At 43.6% G+C, this 19,672-nt stretch overlaps 1 protein-coding gene across 2 annotated transcripts in view; it reads right to left on the bottom strand.

The window, feature by feature from the left end:
• The window catches only part of colq (collagen-like tail subunit (single strand of homotrimer) of asymmetric acetylcholinesterase), a 95,368-nt gene that overhangs the window by 59,282 nt on the left and 16,414 nt on the right, over positions 1-19,672 (bottom strand). For both annotated transcript variants that reach the window (XM_068002687.1, XM_068002679.1), the window contains one exon: positions 12,110-12,214. In XM_068002687.1, the coding sequence (XP_067858788.1) occupies positions 12,110-12,214 (105 nt within the window). The remainder of the gene's footprint in view (positions 1-12,109; positions 12,215-19,672) is intronic.

The following is a 19,672-nucleotide window of genomic DNA, read 5'->3' on the forward strand; positions in this document are numbered from 1 at the left end:
ATGCCTAAAAATTTTATATATATTATATATATATATATATGTGTGTGTGTGAAATATACTGGACCACACTCAACGGTAATCACTGTTGTTGATCCTGGTGGGGAATGTGGAATCTCTTCAAGGCTCCAGGCCACAGTCCAGGCCTGGACCACTGATGGGCCTCAATTCTACCAGGGAAAAGACTCAGAAGATGTGCCCAACCACTGAAAGGCTGAGGTCGCAGAGACTCCCACTATTGGGGAGGGGGATAACTTTAACTTTCAGCGATAATGTAAAATGGGTGTATCTGATCAGCCGCCCGTTATACACCTGCCCAACTTTCCTTTACTTTGATGTCAACAGAAAGGAAAATCAGACATTTGTGTAAAATTCGATATCACCCATTTTACACCTTCGATCGCCCAAAGTTAAAACTATCCCTCATCCCCCAGCCCTGCTCCCACCATGTCACTGGCTTGTAAGGGGCAAGAAGAGATACTGTTTCTTACAAGGGATCACCCAGTACAAAGCAGGATACATCATATCCAAGTCCTGGCCTATTTTCTGGGCTATTCCTTGGCACTCCTTCAGGGGTTAAGACGAGAAAGTGCTGGAACATAAGAAGTAGGAGCAGGAGTAAGCCATATGGCCCCCTCGCACCTGCTCTGCCATTCAATAAGATCATGGCTGATCGTCGGTCTCAACTCTACTTACCCGCCCTATCCCCATATCTTTGATTTCCTTAGTGTCCAAAAATCTATCAATTTCAGTTTTGAATATACTCAACGACTGAGTATCCACAGCCCTATGGGATAGAGAATTCCAAAGATTCACAACCCTCTGAGTGAAGAAATATTTCCTCATCTCGGTCCTAAATGGTCGACTCCTCACTCTGAGACTATGACCCCTAGTTCTAGATTCTCCCGCCAGGGGAAACCGCCTCTCGGCATCCACCCTCTAAGAATTTTATACATTTCAATGAGATCACCTCTCATTCTTCTAAATTCCAGAGACTATAGGCCCACTCTACTCAATCTCCCCTCAAAAACAACCCTCTCATCCCAGGAATCAATCTAGTGAACCTTCGTTGCACCCCCTCTAAGGCAAGTATATCCTTCCTTAGGTAAGGAGACCAAAACTGTACACAGTACTCCAGGTGTGGTCTCACCAAAGCCCTATATAATTGCAGCAAGACTTCCTTACTCTTATATTCCAACCCCCTTGCAATAAAAGGCAGAGGAATATTTAGCCTCTATATATCTTTCTACGGAAAAGTAGTAATTCCAATGAAATCTCACTTCTACAAAGTCTTAGGGATAAGCAAATTAATCCTTATCAGCGTTAAATTTTATGAAGTTTTGAGTTCTTTCACTGACCATAATGAAACTTCAGTTGGGACCAAAGAAAGAGATATTTTATAATTAATCTTTTTAATTACAGAATTCATAATATTGAGATTCCACTGCACTATTAATAATAATATCTGCATTTATTCACATCGCATTAAGACATCACAGAGCACTTCAAAAACAATTAATTACTTTTGGAATGCAGCAACTATTGTTACGTGGACTGTTACTATAATAAACCATTGTCTTGGCTAAGGCTCCATTATAATCAGTGGAGGAGCTGAAAGTTTGATTGTAGGAACTACTGTTTAAACTATCTTGGTCCCCGTGAGCTTTTAAGAATGAGATTTGGATGTTTGTTCTTGGGCAAGTTTCCTACTTGGCACTAACTAATATATTCACTCATTTACACTCTCAGAAACTTATTATCATCAGTCCAGTTAATTTACACTCTACAGAACTTTATTGTTTACGAGCCAAGTCCATCCTATAAAATTCTTCTTTTTCCATCCATTTTAATCTCTTTGAGACTTGGACTGATAAAGCAATTAACTGAATGAGTTCAATTACACCCTGACTAGCAAACAGAATCTACATGTAATGTTAATTATATCCTAGAGATCTCTATTGGCGCTATTAGCAGATTAATGCTCAATACTTTCCAATGATCGTCCTCTGTCCTCTTTTTAACGTTATCCCGTTTGTAATGTCTCCATTAAAGAAACGGACAGAGGAAAGCTGTACAAATATGTTACATGTCCGTCCAATAATATTATCAACAGTGATTTCTAGCCTTACTGGTTTAAATATTTTTTTTTAATTTGATCTTGATTATATCCTTGAAATTTCAAAACTTGGCAATTGTTACAGAAACTAATTAATCTCCTGTGGTGTTAAGGAGAAAAATAAAAATGATTTTTAATATGAGATGACGCTGCTGTTTATTCAATCTTTCATTACATCATCTTTTTTCATTTGGCCTCATGTTTTAACATTTGCAATTTTTCATTATTATATTTTTGTTCACATTTACTTACGCTTATTTTACATTTAAAAGTTTGCCAGTTAGTTTTTGCTGTTTGTGTTACAATTTGTTTTGCGCTTTTTTTTAAAGAAGGAAAGATCATGTAAAATAAGTACAGATGAGAGAGGGCATTCTTGCATTCTTGTTAGCGGAGCCTCTTCTGTGGTTGAAAAGGTGTGAACATTTAGACTTGTCGTATCTATGATGTCACCATGCTTGTCTTCAACATCTGGCATTTCTACTGGCCGAGAAAACTGACCTTGAAGCTAATCTACAACCAATGAATGCCCAGTTTTGAAACTTACTTCCACCTTCAAAATAGTTGGTGAATGCCAGAAAGGGGAAAACGTGGTAAGTAAAAGATTTAAAAGCAAGCTTTAAAGTTAGAAAAGGGTTACAAATAGATTAGATTTGAGATTATGAAGAATAAAATAAAATTAAAGCTAAATAAGAGATAAAGAGAAAATAGAGGAAAAGGAACAGGACAGTCAGAATTAATATTTGAACTTTTTATTTTTAATTGAAATTATTTTTGAGGGTTTATGTTGTAGATTAGTGTTAATATTATAGTAATAAAAATAGTAGATAAACTTTATTATACAATAAATCTAGAAAATGTGTCTTAACATGCTGGAAATAAAGATACACTGGATTTTTAGTAGCTATATTGCTGTAATGTTAGTGTTTACTTCATTATCGCAGTTATGGAAGTATATAAACCAGTCAGTCCAGGTAGACCAACAATTTCCCTGGTCCTGCAAGTACTTTGATTTAAATAGATCTTAAAAGTGACATTCTGGGCTCGAATTTCCTCCACTGCATCCAGTGAAATCAGGCAGTGAGGTCTACTCTTCCTTCTCTGACCCTACCACTATCGACCTGGATTTCCCTCCCTCATCTGCCATAAGTAGGTAGGCCACCTGTGCCCAGAGTGCCCTGCTGCATGTAAATGACAGCGAGGTCACGGATCCGGGGCACCTATCTCATTTCCCTCCCTCCCGTCACTGCCAGAGCCAATCCAGGAGACTCCAGGAATAGGAAATGGGTGGTGATGTACTGTGGGGCAGTGCCAGCAATCTTGCTCGGAAGAATGTTGGGTAGTGGGCTCCTCTCCCTCTCTTAAGGCCCATTAGCTCATGTCAAACTTCAACAAAAAAAATCCTTGGGGCTCTTCTGCCCTTTAACAGTGCCTCCTCCACCTTTTGGTGCTGCAGCTGTCACAAATTGTCTGTAAAGTACCATCCATCTATAGCTACAGTGCAAAGCAGAATGATCACACATGTGGTCTGAGGCAGTTAGAAACTAATCCTTCTGAATTATCAATTATGAACCAATTGAATATGAAGATTTCAGTGACCAAAGGCCAGAATCTCAAAACATTAGCCTTGTGAATTTTGTAGATGGGATGGATATGTATTCGTGGATGATTATGTATTTGTGAAGTATTTATAGTCATTCAAACAGTGGGACATCAATATATGGGTCCTGAATTTCCTGGCCTGGATCTTAGGTGAATACCACATTCGCCATGGAAGCAGCTAGTATGTTTGCTTTCTGCATAGGTCCCTTTAAGGGCCGAAGTTGCAGGAACTTCCAATGTAGAGAATCCCTGCCCAACTCTCACACCCTCCCTTCCCTTACATCGATGGCCTTGTTTGGGGTAGGCATCTGGAAATTGGAGTGCAAGGCCAGGATCCAGCGTATTGAGACCTGGCTTAATTTCTGGCTGTTCTGGCAGACTCTTGCCACTGGTGGCATTAATTACTTCTTTCAGGGGGAAGGAGAGAAGAGGAGGTGGAAGGGAGAGGAGAGGGGAAGTGGGGAGGAGGAGACGAGGCATAAGGGGAGAGAAGTACAACATGGGAAAGGGGACAAGGGGAGGTAGATGGGAAAATGGGTAAAGAGGAGGGGCAAGAGGGAGACAAGGAAGGAGGTGTGTTGAAGGAGAGGGGAAATAGAATCAGTCAGAACGATGCTTGGAGGAGAGGGTTGGTCTCATTAATGATTTTGGGATGCTGCATTGGCCTACCTAATTCCAGGGTTGGAGAACCTGCAGACTGTTAAGCCACAAGATTAACACAGTGAGTTTAAAAAAGGACGTTGGTTTGGAAAAGTAGGCAGGTTCTGCAATGGCCATTTTCAAAGGTTAGAGGAGGAAAATAAGGAGATTGGGTTAGTCGAACATGAATGGAATGCTAAAACCGTAACTCACATTTATTACCTTGATCCCAACATTTCACTTTGAAACAATAGGATAGATTTTCATTCTCGGGCGGTCAGCCAGTGGTGTGCGTGAGCTGGCTGCCTATTCCTGCTGGCAGGAGGCCCGGTCTATTTTGAGGGTCAGGACTCATTACGTGCTGCTGGCAAGCTGGCTGACACCAGCACCGGGCTGGCCCAATATTGCGTGGCCTCTGCGGAGACTGATCAAGCTGGCAAGAAGATAAACCTGGGGAGGGGCAATTGTGGAGGGGAGAGCCCATTGTGGCAGCAGCCCACATTATTCTTGTGGAGCACTCTTACTCCTTCTGGCCTCACAAAAATAATTTTTCACTTACCTTTTTGGGACCTTTTCCTCTTCATCGCCCGGTATCACTGGGCGGAGCATACTATGTTGCATGCTCCGCCCGGTTGACCCTCGAAATTGCATCGGGGTCCTGTGGACGTTATAGGACCCCAATTTACATACAGTAATGAGGCTTCCGCCTGATTCAGGCGGTACCTGGGTCATCCAATGGAAGGGCCCAGTAAATATGGCAGCGGAGTAGAAACGTTCACCACAGTAAGTTCACCACAGCTATTTTAACTTCACTACTGCCCCATTACCACCACGTGGGCCGAGTTAAAATCAGCCCTCGTATTTGAGAGAACGCCGCCTGGAGGTCAAGGTGTGGAACTGCACGATGACTCCCAACCACCAGATTACAGTACCACCCCCTGCTTTTCAACCTAACATCAAGTGCCATATTTAACACAGAAATGGTCTACTGCAGAACCACTTACAGGTGTAGTTGGTACTGCAGGTACACGTGGGCATTTTTGTCATGGATTTTCCCATATAGGATGCCCGACAGAGGAGTTTTCAATGCATTTTGAAATGGAATGTTTTGAACCACTCAGCAATTTTAATATATAATAGATATATATAATATATATATAGGTTTTATTTCATTGTAGTTAAATAGTAAAAGTTACAGTAATTTGACAAGCAGAGAAGCAGAGTTAGTTGGTGCAGAGGAGTTTCTCTACAATAAAGGCTGAGGAGCTAGGAGATATAAAACTACGGTGCTACAGCACTGCTACTGACAGGAGAGTTTAATTACAGTGTGACATGTTTACATTGGTAATTTCTATTATAAATATTGACATAGCAGATAAATTCACATAGGAAGTGTGCACAGACATGTGATTTTTAATATATTATAGGTGATTTTATATTCACATGGTCTTTACTCTCCATGAGCAACGCTACATGAAATTGTAGTCAGATTTTTATAAAAATCCACCGCAAAACAAAGGTTGGACTATTGTCAGAGTAATTCATCCTTCATTCAGTAACCCATGATTACATAATGAGGCCCTCACCCTACAGACATCAGCACTAAACAAAACCAGGTCTCTCGTGTGTCCCATCACACAGCAGGAGCTCTGTTCTCCAAAGATAGAGGCACAAAACTAGTTTGCTTTACACAAATGAATCAGGCACACATGCGAAAAATTAACTAAAGGTCGGAATTTGCTGGAGCAGGACATTTCATGGCATGCTCGGTTAGTTAGACTTTTCCCTGCTCCCTTCAACTCAAATTTTTTGCTGACAAAGTTGTTGGATGTTTGAGCTAATAAATTCGTGGCAATATGATATCTGGGACCTTGGTGAATGATGGGACAAACAGTGTATCTCCTTAACCAATAAGATTAAGAAATAAACAGAGGAAGGACTGAGAAGGATGGTGAATTAGAGTGGGTGAATTCAAAGTCAGATCAGGTACAAAAAGAGAAATAAAGAAAGGGAAAGAAAGATTGGATTAAGAGAGAGGAAGAAATGAGACAAAGGAAACGTGAGAAAAAAGTTAAAATTTAAAATGTGGCTTTTTGTAAAATCTCCAACGACAATTCACTACCTGAAGGAATGAGACGCCACAATTATAACTGTTCACTTTCTGGGCCAAAGAGATTGATTGGCAGTCATTAACAATTATCACATTGTTAAAAGGGTACTTACGCTATTAATTACTAAACTTAACTTTCTGTAGTGAGTTTAATGGGCAATTAATGTTCAAATGCAGCAACTTGATGAAACTCATTGTGGGGGAGGGGTTTGAGGGCGAGATGCTGTTTTCGCGAAGCTAACGGCGGAACAGCGCAAATCGTCCAACAACTTGTGGCGATTCACAATTCACGGGGTATCTCTTCCTCGCCACAATCTGCTGGCTGATTTGCATGTCAATAACGGCGTGCGTTGTTCAGATGCCATTATTTTTTCATTAAATTCTGGGTCAATGTCTTTTAACATAGCTATAGTGTATGGAGAAATTACCATATTAGGAACTCTGCTCTGGGAAATACTTCATGCATTTCTTGCATATGACCTTACTCACCGCAGAAATACTATTAGTACCCTGTTCTTTTATTCCTTCAGGTCAAAGTCTTTTCATTGGATTCCCCATGCATGCTTATAACCCTAACCCTAACCCTAATGCACCATTTACTGTCAGTTCTTGTTCATGCTGATATTTTCACAGTGCTTCTGCACATCTCATTTTTATTTTACTGTTAATAACAGCCAGATGCAAATATTTGCACAGGACATCAAAGTCTTTTCCAAATGGTAATTGCAGCTCCTGCAAAAAGTGATCGACTTATAGGAGTCCAAGAGGTGAGCACAGTGTGAAAGGAGAGTCCGAGAGCGAGAGGAGAGTCCGAGAGGTGAGCGCAGTGTAAAAGGAGAGTCCGAGAGTGGGAAGAGAGTCCGAGAGTGGGAAGAAAGTCTGAGAGGTAAGTGTGATGTAAAAGGAGAGTCCCGAGAGCGGGAAGAGAGTCCGAGAGGTGAACGCAGTGTAAATCTGAGGCAAGTCATGGCAGCAGAGCTCGCACCCGTGAAATGTTCCTCCTGCATTATGTGGGAAGTCATGGACACAACAGGTGTCCCTGGCGATCATGTGTGCAGGAAGTGTGTCCAGCTGCAGCTACTGGCTAACCACATTTCGGAGCTGGAGCTGCGGGTGGATTCACTGTGGAGCATCCGCAATGCTGAGATTATCGTGGATAGCACATTCAGTGAGGTGGTCACACCGCAGGTAAAGATTACACAGGCAGAAAGGAAATGGGTGACCGCCAGGCAGAGTAAAAGGACTAGGCAGGTAGAGCAGGAGTCCCCTGGGCCCATCTCCCTCTCAAACAGATATACCGCTTTGGATACTGTTGGGGGAGATGGCTTAGCAGGGGAATGCAGCAAGAGCCAAGTTTGGGGCACCACGGGTGGCTCTGCTGCACAGGAGGGGAGGAATAAGAGTGGCAGGTCTATATTGATAGGGGATTCAATTGTAAGGGGAACAGATAGGCGTTTCTGCAGCTGTAAACGTGACTCCAGGATGGTATGCTGCCTCCCTGGTGCTAGGGTCAAGGATGTCACTGAGCGGCTGCATGGCATTATGGAGGGGGAGGGTGAACAGGCAGTAGTCGTGGTCCATATCGGTACCAACGACATAGGTAAAAAAAGGGATGAGGTCCTACAAGGTGAATTTAAGGAGTAAGGAGATAAATTAAAAAGCAGGACCTCAAAGGAAGTGATCTCAGGATTACTACCAGTGTCACGTGCTAGTGAGTATAGGAACAGGAGAATAGACCAGATGAATGCGTGGCTGCAGGGATGGTGTAGGAAGGAGGGATTTAGATTCCTGGGACATTGGGACCGGTTCTGGGGAAGGTGGGACCTGTACAAGTGGGACGGGTTACACCCGAGCAGGACTGGGACCGATGTCCTCGCGGGGGTGTCTGCTTGTGCTGTTGGGGAAGGTTTAAACACGAATGGCAGGGGGGTGGGAACCTGAGCAGGAAGACAGAGGAGGGGGAAACAAGGATAGAAACAAAAGACAGAAAGGGAAGAAGCAATAGTGGAAGGCAGAGAAAACAAGGGTGAAAAACAAATAGGGCCATAGTGCAAAATAAAACTAAGGTGACTAGCAATCTTAAAAAGACAAGTCTAAAGGAATTGTGTCTTAATGCGCGGAGCATTCGCAATAAGGTAGATGAATTAACAGCGCAGATAGATATTAACGGTCATGATATAGTTGCGATTACGGAGACATGGCTGCAGGGTGACCAAGGATGGGAACTGAACATCCAGGAGTATTCAATATTTAGGAAGGACAGGCAAAAAGGAAAAGCATTGTTAGTAAAGGAGGAAATCAATGCAATCGTGAGGAAGAATAATGGCTCGGAAAATCACGATGTGGAATCTGTATGGGTGAAGCTAAGAAACACCAAGGGGCAGAAAACGTTGGTGGAGGTTGTCCAGAGGCCCCCAAACAGTAGTGGAGATGTGAGGGAGGGCATTAAACAGGAAATTAGAGCAGTCTGCAAGAATGGTACAACTATAATCATGGGTGACTTTAATCTACATATAGATTGGTCAAACCAAATTACCAATAATACTGTGGGGGAGGAATTCCTGGAGTGTGTACATGATGGTTTTCTAGACCAATACATTGAGGAACTAACGAGAGAACAGGCAATCCTAGATTGTTTATTGTGCAATGAGAAAGGATTAATTAACAATCTTGTTGTACGGGGTCCCTTAGGGAAGAGCGACCATAACATGATAGAATTCCTCATTAAGATGGAGAGTGAAGTAGTTGAATCTGAAACTAGGGTCCTGAATCTAAATAAAGGAAATTGCGAAAGTATGAGGTGCGAGTTGGCTATGATAGATTGGGGAACTTTACTAAAAGGGATGACGGTGGATAGGCAATGACAAATATTTAAAGAACGTGTGCAGGAATTACAACAATTATTCATTCCTGTCTGGCGCAAAAATAAAACAGGAAAGGTGGCTTAACCGTGGCTTACAAAAGAAGTTAGGGATAGTATTAGATCCAAAGAAGAGACATATAAAATTGCCAGAAAAAGTGACAAGCCTGAAGATTGTGAGCAGTTCAGAATTCAACAAAGGAGGACATAGAGATTGATTAAGAGGGGAAAAATAGAGTATGAGAGTAAACTAGCAGGGAACATAAAAACTGACTGTAAAAGCTTCTATAAATATGTCAAGAGAAAAAGATTAGTGAAGACAAATGTAGGTCCCTTACAGTCAGAAATGGAGGAAATTATAATGGGGAACAAAGAAATGGCAGAACAATTAAACACATACTTTGGTTTGTCTTTACAAAGGAGGACACAAATAACCTGCCAGAAATGTTAGGGAACCAAGAGTCTAATGAGAGGGAGGAACTGAAGGAAGCCAGTATTAGTAAAATAATAGTGCTTGGGAAATTAATGGGGCTAAAGGCTGACAAATCCCCAGGGCCTGATAATCTACATCCCAGAGTACTAAAGGAAGTGGCCCTGGAAATAGTGGATGCATTGGTGGTCATCATCTTCCAAAATTCTATTGACTCTGGAACTGTTCCTACAGATTGGAGGGTGGCAAATGTAACCCCACTATTTAAAAAAGGAGGGAGAGAAAAAACAGGGAATTATAGACCAGTTAGCCTAACATCAGTAGTGGGGAAAATGCTAGAGTCCATTATAAAAGATGTGATAACAGAACACTTGGAGGGCATTAACGGGATTGGACAAAGTCAGCATAGGTTTATGAAAGGGAAATCATGCTTAACAAATCTACTGGAGTTTTTTGAGGATGTAACTAGTAGGATAGGGGAGAACCAGCGGATGTGGTGTATTTGGATTTTCAGAAGGCTTTTGATAAGGTCCCACACAAGAGGTTAGTGTGCAAAATTAAAGCACATGAGGTTGGGGGGGAATGTACTGGCGTGGATTGAGAATTGGTTGACAGACAGGAAACAGAGAGTAGGAATAAACGGGTCTTTTTCCGGGTGGCAGGCAGTGACTAGTGGGGTACCACAGGGATCAGTGCTTGGGCCCCAGCTATTCACAATATATATCAATGATTTGGATGAGGCAACTAAATGTAACATTTCCAAATTTGCAGACAACACAAAGCTGGGGTGGAATGTGAGCTGTGAGGAGGATGCAAAGAGGCTCCAATGTGATTTAGACAAGTTGAGTGAGTGGGCAAGAACATGGCAGATGCAGTATAACGTGGATAAATGTGAGGTTATGCACTTTGGTTGTAAAAACAGAAAGGCAGATTATTATCTGAATGGTGATAGATTGGGAAAAGGAGATGTGCAACAAGACCTGGGTGTCCTTGTACACCAGTCGCTGAAAGCGAACATTCAGGTGCAGCAAGCAGTTAGGAAGGCGAATGGTATGTTGACCTTCATTGCAAGAGGATTTGAGTACAGGAGCAGGGATGTCTTACTGCAGTTATACAGGGCCTTGGTGAGACCTGGAGTATTGTGTGCAGTTTTGGTCTCCTTATCTGAGGAAGGATGTCCTTGCCATGGAGGGAGTGCAACGAAGGTTTACCAGACTGATTCCTGGTTTGGCAGGACTGACGCATGAGGAGAGATTGGGTCGACTAGGCCTATATTCACTACAGTTTAGAAGAATGAGAGGTGATCTCATCGAAACATATAAAATTCTAACAGGACTAGACAGACTAGATGCAGGGAGGATGTTCCCGATGGCTGGGGAGTCCAGAACCAGGGGTCACAGTCTCAGGATAAGGGGTATGCCATTTAGAACCAAGATGAGGAGAAATTTCTTCACTCAGAGGGTGCTGAACCTGTGGAATTCTCTACCGCAGAAGGCAGTGGAGGCCAAGTCATTAGATGTATTCAAGGAGATAGATATATTTCTTAATGCTAAAGGGATATGGGGAAAAAGCGAGAACAGGGTATTGAGTTAGACGATCAGCCATGATCATTTTGAATGGCGGAGCAGGCCCAAAGGGCCGAATGGCCTACTCTTGCTCCTATTTTCTATGTTTCTATGTCGTCGTCATGTGTTATTGTAAAATGGTTCATCTTAAGTGTTTCCTTGAGGAGAACTGTATAATGTTGGCATGACAATCATTTACTTGTGATTAGAAACCATGTTAAGTTAGTTTTGAGCTCAACTCAAATTTACTGGCTTTGACACTTGGGTAACTCTAAAGGCAAAGTAAAAATAATTTTAAAACCATGTTGCATACGTCAAAGGGTACCAGTTCCTAGTGATACGTCCATGATGTGGGGCAGTGTAGGGAAGTTCACTCACCGACCTCCGATCAGCTTACAAATTCCAAAACCAAAAAACTCAAACACCTAACACTATTCTTGGATAGCCCACTTTAGTATTGTATCCAAAAATATGAATTAAACCTTCCTCCTTTTTAAGCAACAACCCCAAATATAACTGACCTCTCCATTGCACAAATGCATGTGCACCTATTACAGTTGTCTGACAATGTGTAGTTTATTCAATAATATCAATCCGAGACAGACAAAAAGATTAGAGTCTTCACTCCCTTTAAAGGAGAGTGGCTGGGACCGGGGAAAAGAATGGGAGATGGCTGAGAGAGGCTTAAACTGAACATCTGGAATCTGCATTACTTTTAAATAGCAAATTCTAGGTTAAAAGAGAGTGAAGATTCAGATCATTTTGCTCATCTCAAACTGTCTACTAATCTTACCTGGGGGCCTGGAGGCCCAGGAGGACCAATTGTACATGATACTTTACATGAAGATTCAGTAGTCTTTATTTCCAAAGGTAAATTCTTCAAATCTACTTCTTCTTGCTAAGAAACAAAAATATTACAGAAAAAATGTCATGCATAAATGATTGCCATTCCTAATAAATGAGCTCATTCAAAAGATGTTCCGGCTGTAAAAAGGATTCATGCTTCTCAGTTGCAACCAGTCCATTGATCAATCTGGTGCCATGCATTAAAATAATTGCTTATAAACACCATGGCAGACTCTCAAAAAAGACCCTTGCTGAGATTTTGCTGTTATTGTACCAGAGTATATTGGATCGCCTGGGCAAAGTGCACAGAGTAAAATCAAATGGGAAGAGTGAGGCTCAGAAGAAGCACCCATCCAATTTGAATTAATGGACAGAAATTTGGGTGGGGTCCATGAGCGGACGATTCTTCCTGTGCTTCACCCAAGCAAGTCAAAATGCCCAAGCACAATAACTGGAAAACCTGACTCACTGTTTTTTAAATTGAGAACCCAAGGTAAAGGGTTAAAGTCTGTGGTACTGGACATCACCGTGGTTGAAAAGAGTAGGAGAATGGTTAGATGGTCAGTCATTGATTTGTGGCCCATGGGGCTGAATGGTGCGTGACTAAATTGTCCACAGAAACAAAAAGTTCAGACATCCCTGTTCAATCGTAACTATCAAAAAGAGAATGGCTAAGATAAACTCTGTCTGACACGGGCTACCTTTCTGAGTGTACAGACTTGTTCCAAAGCAATCCCTTCCTGGGTAACAAATATAACGGAATCCTAAATAGGAAGTCCAAATATAACAAAATGGAGAAATCAAAAAACAGTCCACACTTTGCAGATAATTCAATTGGTAAATACACTGTCCACCTTGGAAGTGAGTCATACAGGTCTGGAAGGTCAAATGCTAATCTGTGCTGAGTTATCTCTCTCCTGGGTCAAATGTCCTTCTAACAGCAATATCTAGGCACATACATGAAAACAAACTATTTACATGATATGCCCATTGAACCATATCCCAGGAAAGAAGGGCAAGAAATTGGAAATGGGGGGGAACGGGAGAAAGATGATCATAGCAGTATTTCTGGCAAGATAAAATACAGATCTCAATGGCCAGTACAGGCTTCAGTTTTTCCTCTGTGGCAACAGCCTCCAATAATAAAACATTTAAGAAACATGTTTTAAGTGAGGCAGCTTTTTTTGGAGTTTATAGACATTCTGCAAATATTTTAAATCCCTATAATACACTACTTAACATAATAATTGTGCTAAACTTGACTTGTATGAAATATTTCTCAGTCTGTCTCAGGAAGCATTGCAATCTCTTGCAAAATAATGGTTACTGTTGTGTTAAAGGGGTTCATACAGGTGGTTTATATAACATTACAGTATATTATTATTAAGTATACTGATGTTTCCTCTGTCAAAGTAGATATTGTAGTATAGGTACCAACAAAGTATGTTAAAGAAAATCAAAGCAGAATAATTCTGGGTAAGGGTGGATAATTTGTTGACTTACTGATCTGTTTTATAGTCTGCAAATACTTCAATATACTGTCAGAAACTGTGTTTTATGAAGCGTTTATATACTTCACCTGAGGAAAGCAATACAGGTAATAGCTGCCTTGATAAAGTCTACCTGGTTATTCATATATTTTGAGGTTATGTAATCCTTTAATTACATCACCCCACCTTTTATCCTTTTCTAGTCTCCAGAGGCATGTGCCTCCTGTGAAGGAAAGGACAACTTTCTCCCATTTCTTGGCCAAGGCCTGCTCTGAAGCCTACAGATGACTCTTGCCTAGAATTTTCCAAGCTGATCTCTGATTACCATCTTCCCACAGTGGCACCATTGAGATATTTAGCTCAGTTGGTGCAGTGAGTGTGGGGTTTAAGATGAGAAATCAAACCTATTCCATGGTATTTTATATTGATGCTTAGGGTTGCCAACTCTGGTTGAAGACATTCCTGGAGGTTTGATCATGTGACATTCTGACCACCTGGTATCTGACCATATGATGCCAGATCACATGACATCTGACCATGATGCCTGATCACATGACATCTGGTCACGTGATTTCTATAAATGTATTGCATTTACCCTAAAAAGTTTGGGTCCCCGATAGTTGAGTATTTTTGCTCGTTGTTTCGTGCCAGCTGCTATAGTGGCGAGAAGTTCCGAGAACCAGGAGGCCACCTGTGAGCGGGGAAACTGGGGGCGGGGAACGAGGGGAAACCGAGGAACCTCTATTTCAGAGATCCCCCATTTCAGATCCCTCATCGATTGCAGAGACTCCCCGGTTGCCAAGACCCCCAAATGCTGACACCCCTGATTCCCGAGTTTTCATCCGATTCCCAACTCTTTAGCCACCTCCTGACTGCGCTCCATGTGGTCACGGATGATGTCACCAAGCCGCAGGCTTCTCCAACAGCAGCCAGTGACGTCACGGAGCGGGGGGTGGGGGGGGAGAGGAGGTGGGTGGAGGTGGTGGTGGACTGCGGCGGGACATTTAAATCCCTGATCTCCCGTACTGCTGGGGCAGCGCTCGGGGGAGGAACCCCCATTCCAGGAAACTCCCGGTCATTCCAGCAGGGTTGGGAACCCTAATCGGTGCTTGAAGGCACTTCAACAGAATGTTGCCCACTCTCGATAATTCTTTATTTTAGTTACAGTACTTGTTAATTATAGCCTTGAGTTCCAATAGTCTACGCCAGATCATATAAAGCCAAGTATAGTCAGCCTAATGTGTGCCACTAACATCGTAGAGAGTTGTTCTTCCTCTTTGATCAAAGTCACAGTACAACACAAAGCCTTTCCCAGACAGAGGACCATGTAGTTTTATCGCGGTAAGCAGTAAGTTAGTAGCAGCTAATGGCAAATGTTTCCATTCGAGTGTAAACTTGAGGGCAGATTTTAGGAATTCATACTCCAGGCCCAGAGCAATACCAGCATTTGGTACTGGCAATCCAGGTGCAGAGATCAGCAGGCCCCACAGGATTTCCAATGCATAATGGATGGGAAATCCTCCAGGGCCTACTGAGCTCCATATCCAAATTACTAATATGCACAAAGCTTTGTGTCGAATGCACAAATTTGTAAAATCTACCCTTTGGTATTTTACATTGTGTACCATCACTTCAGTCTTTATCAGGCTATTTAAATATTTACACTTACAGGTTATCCTGACACACTCCTCTCATCATTTATTTTCTTTACTTTTGTGGGGGTATTCAAGTAAATTTCCCCTTATGTTTTCATCTCTATTTTTCATTTCACTAGCTTGTTGCTTGGAGCCAAGAGGGGAGGGTGCATGGCTTACTCCCAGGACACTGTCAATGCTCTCTGTAATTGGCTGCCAGAAATCACCTACATATGATACTCCCCTCCAACTTTTGGGAAAGTGGCACAGATCGGGAAATGGGGGTGCATTTACATTATAAGCTTAGCATTGGTACCAAGTTGTTCTCCGACACTGAACTTGTATAGTATAAATCTGGAGCTAGGATCAAGCTGACTCCAAGGCAACATAGAGTGAAGCTGTCTTATTCGAATGTCATATTAGGCCCAGACTCTAGACTTAGGCTTCATTTACAATGCAATCTGTAGTGCCAGTGCAAGGCAAAATGCTACAGTTGTGTAAATATCAAGCTCCCTAAGTAAGCTAGCACTCAAATTGTGTCCACTCCATCTTCGTGGTATTGAGCAATAGCCACTGTTCAACATCACTGAGCTACCTCAAGTCTCCCGTCGCTTGTATTAAGTTTCTGAATCCAGGTCATTGATATAAATTAGAAACATTAATGTTCCCAGCACCAAGCCCTGAAGTACCACACTCAGTACTTTACCCCTGCTCTGACATAACTCCTCTAACAAGTACCCATTGTTTCCTACCCCATAAAAATGGATAAGAAAAACTTAAAGGAGTCCAATTAAACCCTTTGCACTATAAGCAGAGATTAGGGAACATCTCCAAACTACAGAAACTATTTCAAAAACTGGGCACAATCATTAATATTAATATAATACAAACATTGAATAGCAATAAGGAGCCAAAGGTACTGTATTTAAAGATATAGAGATTAAAATTGTGTTTGACAAACTTGATTGAGCTCTTTGATGAAGTAAGGAGAGGGTTGATGAGGGTAGTGCGGTTGATGTTGTGTATATAGACTTTCAAAAGGTATTTGATAAAGTACCACATAATAGACTTGTTAGCAAAATTAAAATCCATGGGATTAAAGGGACAGTGGCAGAGTGAATACAAAATTGGCTAGGGGACAGAAAGTAGAGAGTACTGGTGAACGGTTGTTTTTCAGACTGGAGGAAAGTCTGATGGGAGGGAAGTATACTGTGGTGTTCCTCAGGGGTCAGTATTAGGACCACTGCTCTTTTTGATATAAATTAATGACCCGGACTTAGGTATAGAGGGTATAATTTCAAAGTTTGCAGATGAAATGAAACTCGGAAATGTAGGAAACAATGTGGAGGATAGCAATAGACTTCAGGAGGACATAGACAGACTGGTGAAATGGGCAGATACATGGCAGATGAAATTTAACACAGAGAAGTGTGAAGTAATGCATTTTAGTAGGAAGAATGAGGAGAGGCAATATAAATTAAATGGTACAATTTTAAAGAGAGACCTGGCGGTGCACATACACAAATCTTTGAAGGCGGCAGGACAAGTTGAGAAGGCTGTTAATAAAGCCCAGGATCCCATATGCTTTTTTAATAGAGGCATAAAATACAAAAGCAAGGAAGTTATAAAACACGAGTTAGGCCTCAGCTGGAGTATTGGGCTCGATTTTAGGGTCGGGTTTCCGGCGGGTTACCAGCGGGGTGGCCCCGAAAATCCCGATCTCCGGTCACGTGACCGGATCGCGACGAAATCCCGGCCACTTCCGGGTACCGCGCTGACGTGCTGGTTGGAATCCTGCAGGCAATTAAAGCCAGCGGGGTTCCACTTGAGTGTACTTAACTTGCTCGTTGTGATCAGTTAATGAGCTGAAGCAGCTGTCAAAAGAGGAAGTGTGGGGGAAACAGTACCATTTAAACCAGGCGTGTTGCAGCCAGCAGCCTGTGGCAGGTGCCAAGGTGCGCTCCACGGGGGAGAGCCCTCACCCACGCAGGAGGCCACCGCGTCACATAGGGCAACCCCTGCCCCCCACCACCCCCCGCCAAGCCAGAGGACAGACCGACACGAAACCGCAGCCCCAGTCCGAGGACCCACACACCTACCCTACACAACCCCTCAGACCAACACCTGCCAGTTGGGTGGTGTGTGGACACCCTCGGAGGACGAAGAGCATGACCAGCACCAGCAGCCTCGCAGTCCACGCCGTCCGCCGCAGAGACGTGGATCCCCCCAACACGGTGTTGTTGCACGCCCACCTGCACAGCAGGAGGGAGGGCTACCGCAGAGAGAGACGCGTCGCAGAGGGCACTACCCTCGCCACAGGGTCCACAGACCGAGGCGCAGCTCCCCGGACCTCTCCGAGCAGCAGTGCACAGGGAGGCGCAGATTCGCTCGACATGTAGTCGTGGAGATCTGCAGCCTCTTTCATGCCGAGCTGCTCCTGGCTGGCCCCAGCACCAACTGCTTACCTGTCGCTGGCAAAGTCACCACTGCCCTCCACACCTTCTCCTCCGCATCCTTCCAGGGTGCAGCCGGCTACACCGCCGATGTCTCTCAGTCGTCTGCGCGGACGAGCCCTGCAAATACACCTGCACCTACTCTGCAGTAACACGATGGGTGGCATCAGTGGTGGGTCCTCATAGTGATACCCAGGAGCGGGCATTATTGGACACAACGGACAGGATTCGCGGAGACATGGCAGTGGTGGTGCCAATATAATGTGTGCTGTTTGTTGCTCTGAAATTCAATATGGGTAACACCCATGACAAACCCTCAGACACCCTTGTGCACCCCCTTCATGCTGACGAGACGTTTGCCTTACGCTGCCTACTGCACATATGTGATGCATGCCCTGTGGCTGCAGCACAGGTGGTGGCAGGTTGAGTGAGGCTGGCCGTGAGGGAGATGCACGAGAGGGTGAGTATGGGATGGAGCCATGAGATTGTATGAGGATTGGGTCGCGTGTTAGTGGCAGGATGAGTACTGGCGAGGTGAGTAGGTGGAGGTAAGATGAGGATGGGGTGTGAGTGGGTATGAAGGGTGATGTGACAGAATAGTGTTGGCGGTGCCGAAGGAGATTTGGGGTGGGGGCAGTGTTGTGGCAGACGGAGTGTAGGGGAAAGACTTCGTGTTCTCACTGTGGCTGACCTACTGAGGTCATTGCAGCGCCTCCTGCACTGTATGCAGGTGGGCGATATGTTGGTGGCGCAGGTGACCCCCTCTGCCACCTCGAGCCAGGCCTTCCTGGTGGCAGAGGCAGGCCGCTTCCTCCCGCCCGCCGGGGGGAAGATCTGTGTCCTCCAGCTGACAGATCGTACTGCGCATGCGCAGCCCGACCGACGCGCAGGCCAGCGCCGTGGACCCCGGAGGAGCAGGTAATTGATTCCTATTAGTGGGTTGCCTGCTACGATCGCGTGGGCAACCCACTAATTTCGCCGTTCGCGTTTTCGACGCTCCCGGAGGACCACCCGCTGGGAACCCGCAGGCCTGCTAAATTCGAGCCCATTGTGTTCAATTCCGAGCACCACACTAGGAAGGATGTGAAGGCCTTAGAGAGGCTGCAGAGGAGATTAACTAGAATGGTACCAGGGATGAGGGGCTTCAGTTATGTGGAGATACTGGAGAAGCTGGGATTGTTCTCCTTAGAGCAGAGAAGATTAACAGGAGATTTGATAGAGGTGTTCAAAATCATGAATGTTTTTGATAGAGTAAATAAGGAGAAACTGTTTCCAGTGGCAGAAGGGTCAGTAACCAGAGAACACAGATTTAAGGTGATCAGCAAAAGAGCCAGAGGTGACATGAGGAAACCTTCAGTCAGTTCAAGTACTATGTCTCAACAAAGCCTCAATAGCAGTTAGTAGATGGATTGGTTCAAATTGAAATATTGTTCTTAGAATGTGACGCTGGGGATTACTCCCTTCTGCTCAGCCAGTTAGAACACCTAAAATGCAATTTGCTAATATGAAATGAACAAGTCCTTGATTCCATATATTTCCCTAGACAGCAATAAACAACAGAGTGACTGTACCACGAATGAGGTTTTATCAGATAAGGATGTAACTTGGCACGAGGTGTTAAAACAATTGCTGACAAGGTAAAAACCCTGATGTACACATGCCTTGTTTTCCTTCCGATTTTATTTGCTTCTCTCCTGAAGGTGCTGACTCTTGTTGAGGTATGGTTTAATAGGCACCAGCAGCCCCCTGGTATTTTTCCTGTGTGGCTTTTCTTTATGCTTAACCAGACTGTAGCTGTTTGGAGGCTATTTGATTACAGCGGCATCACAGCTCCGTCTAACCCTGTCATTCCCTTTTTCCCCCTCCCCCCCCAAACAGACACATTTACTTTCCAGCAGAGGTCACTCAATTTGGACCAGGAGACCAGGAGTAA

The sequence above is a fragment of the Heptranchias perlo genome, chromosome 2 (assembly GCF_035084215.1).
Source record: "Heptranchias perlo isolate sHepPer1 chromosome 2, sHepPer1.hap1, whole genome shotgun sequence".
Classification (NCBI taxonomy): Eukaryota; Metazoa; Chordata; class Chondrichthyes; order Hexanchiformes; family Hexanchidae; genus Heptranchias; species Heptranchias perlo.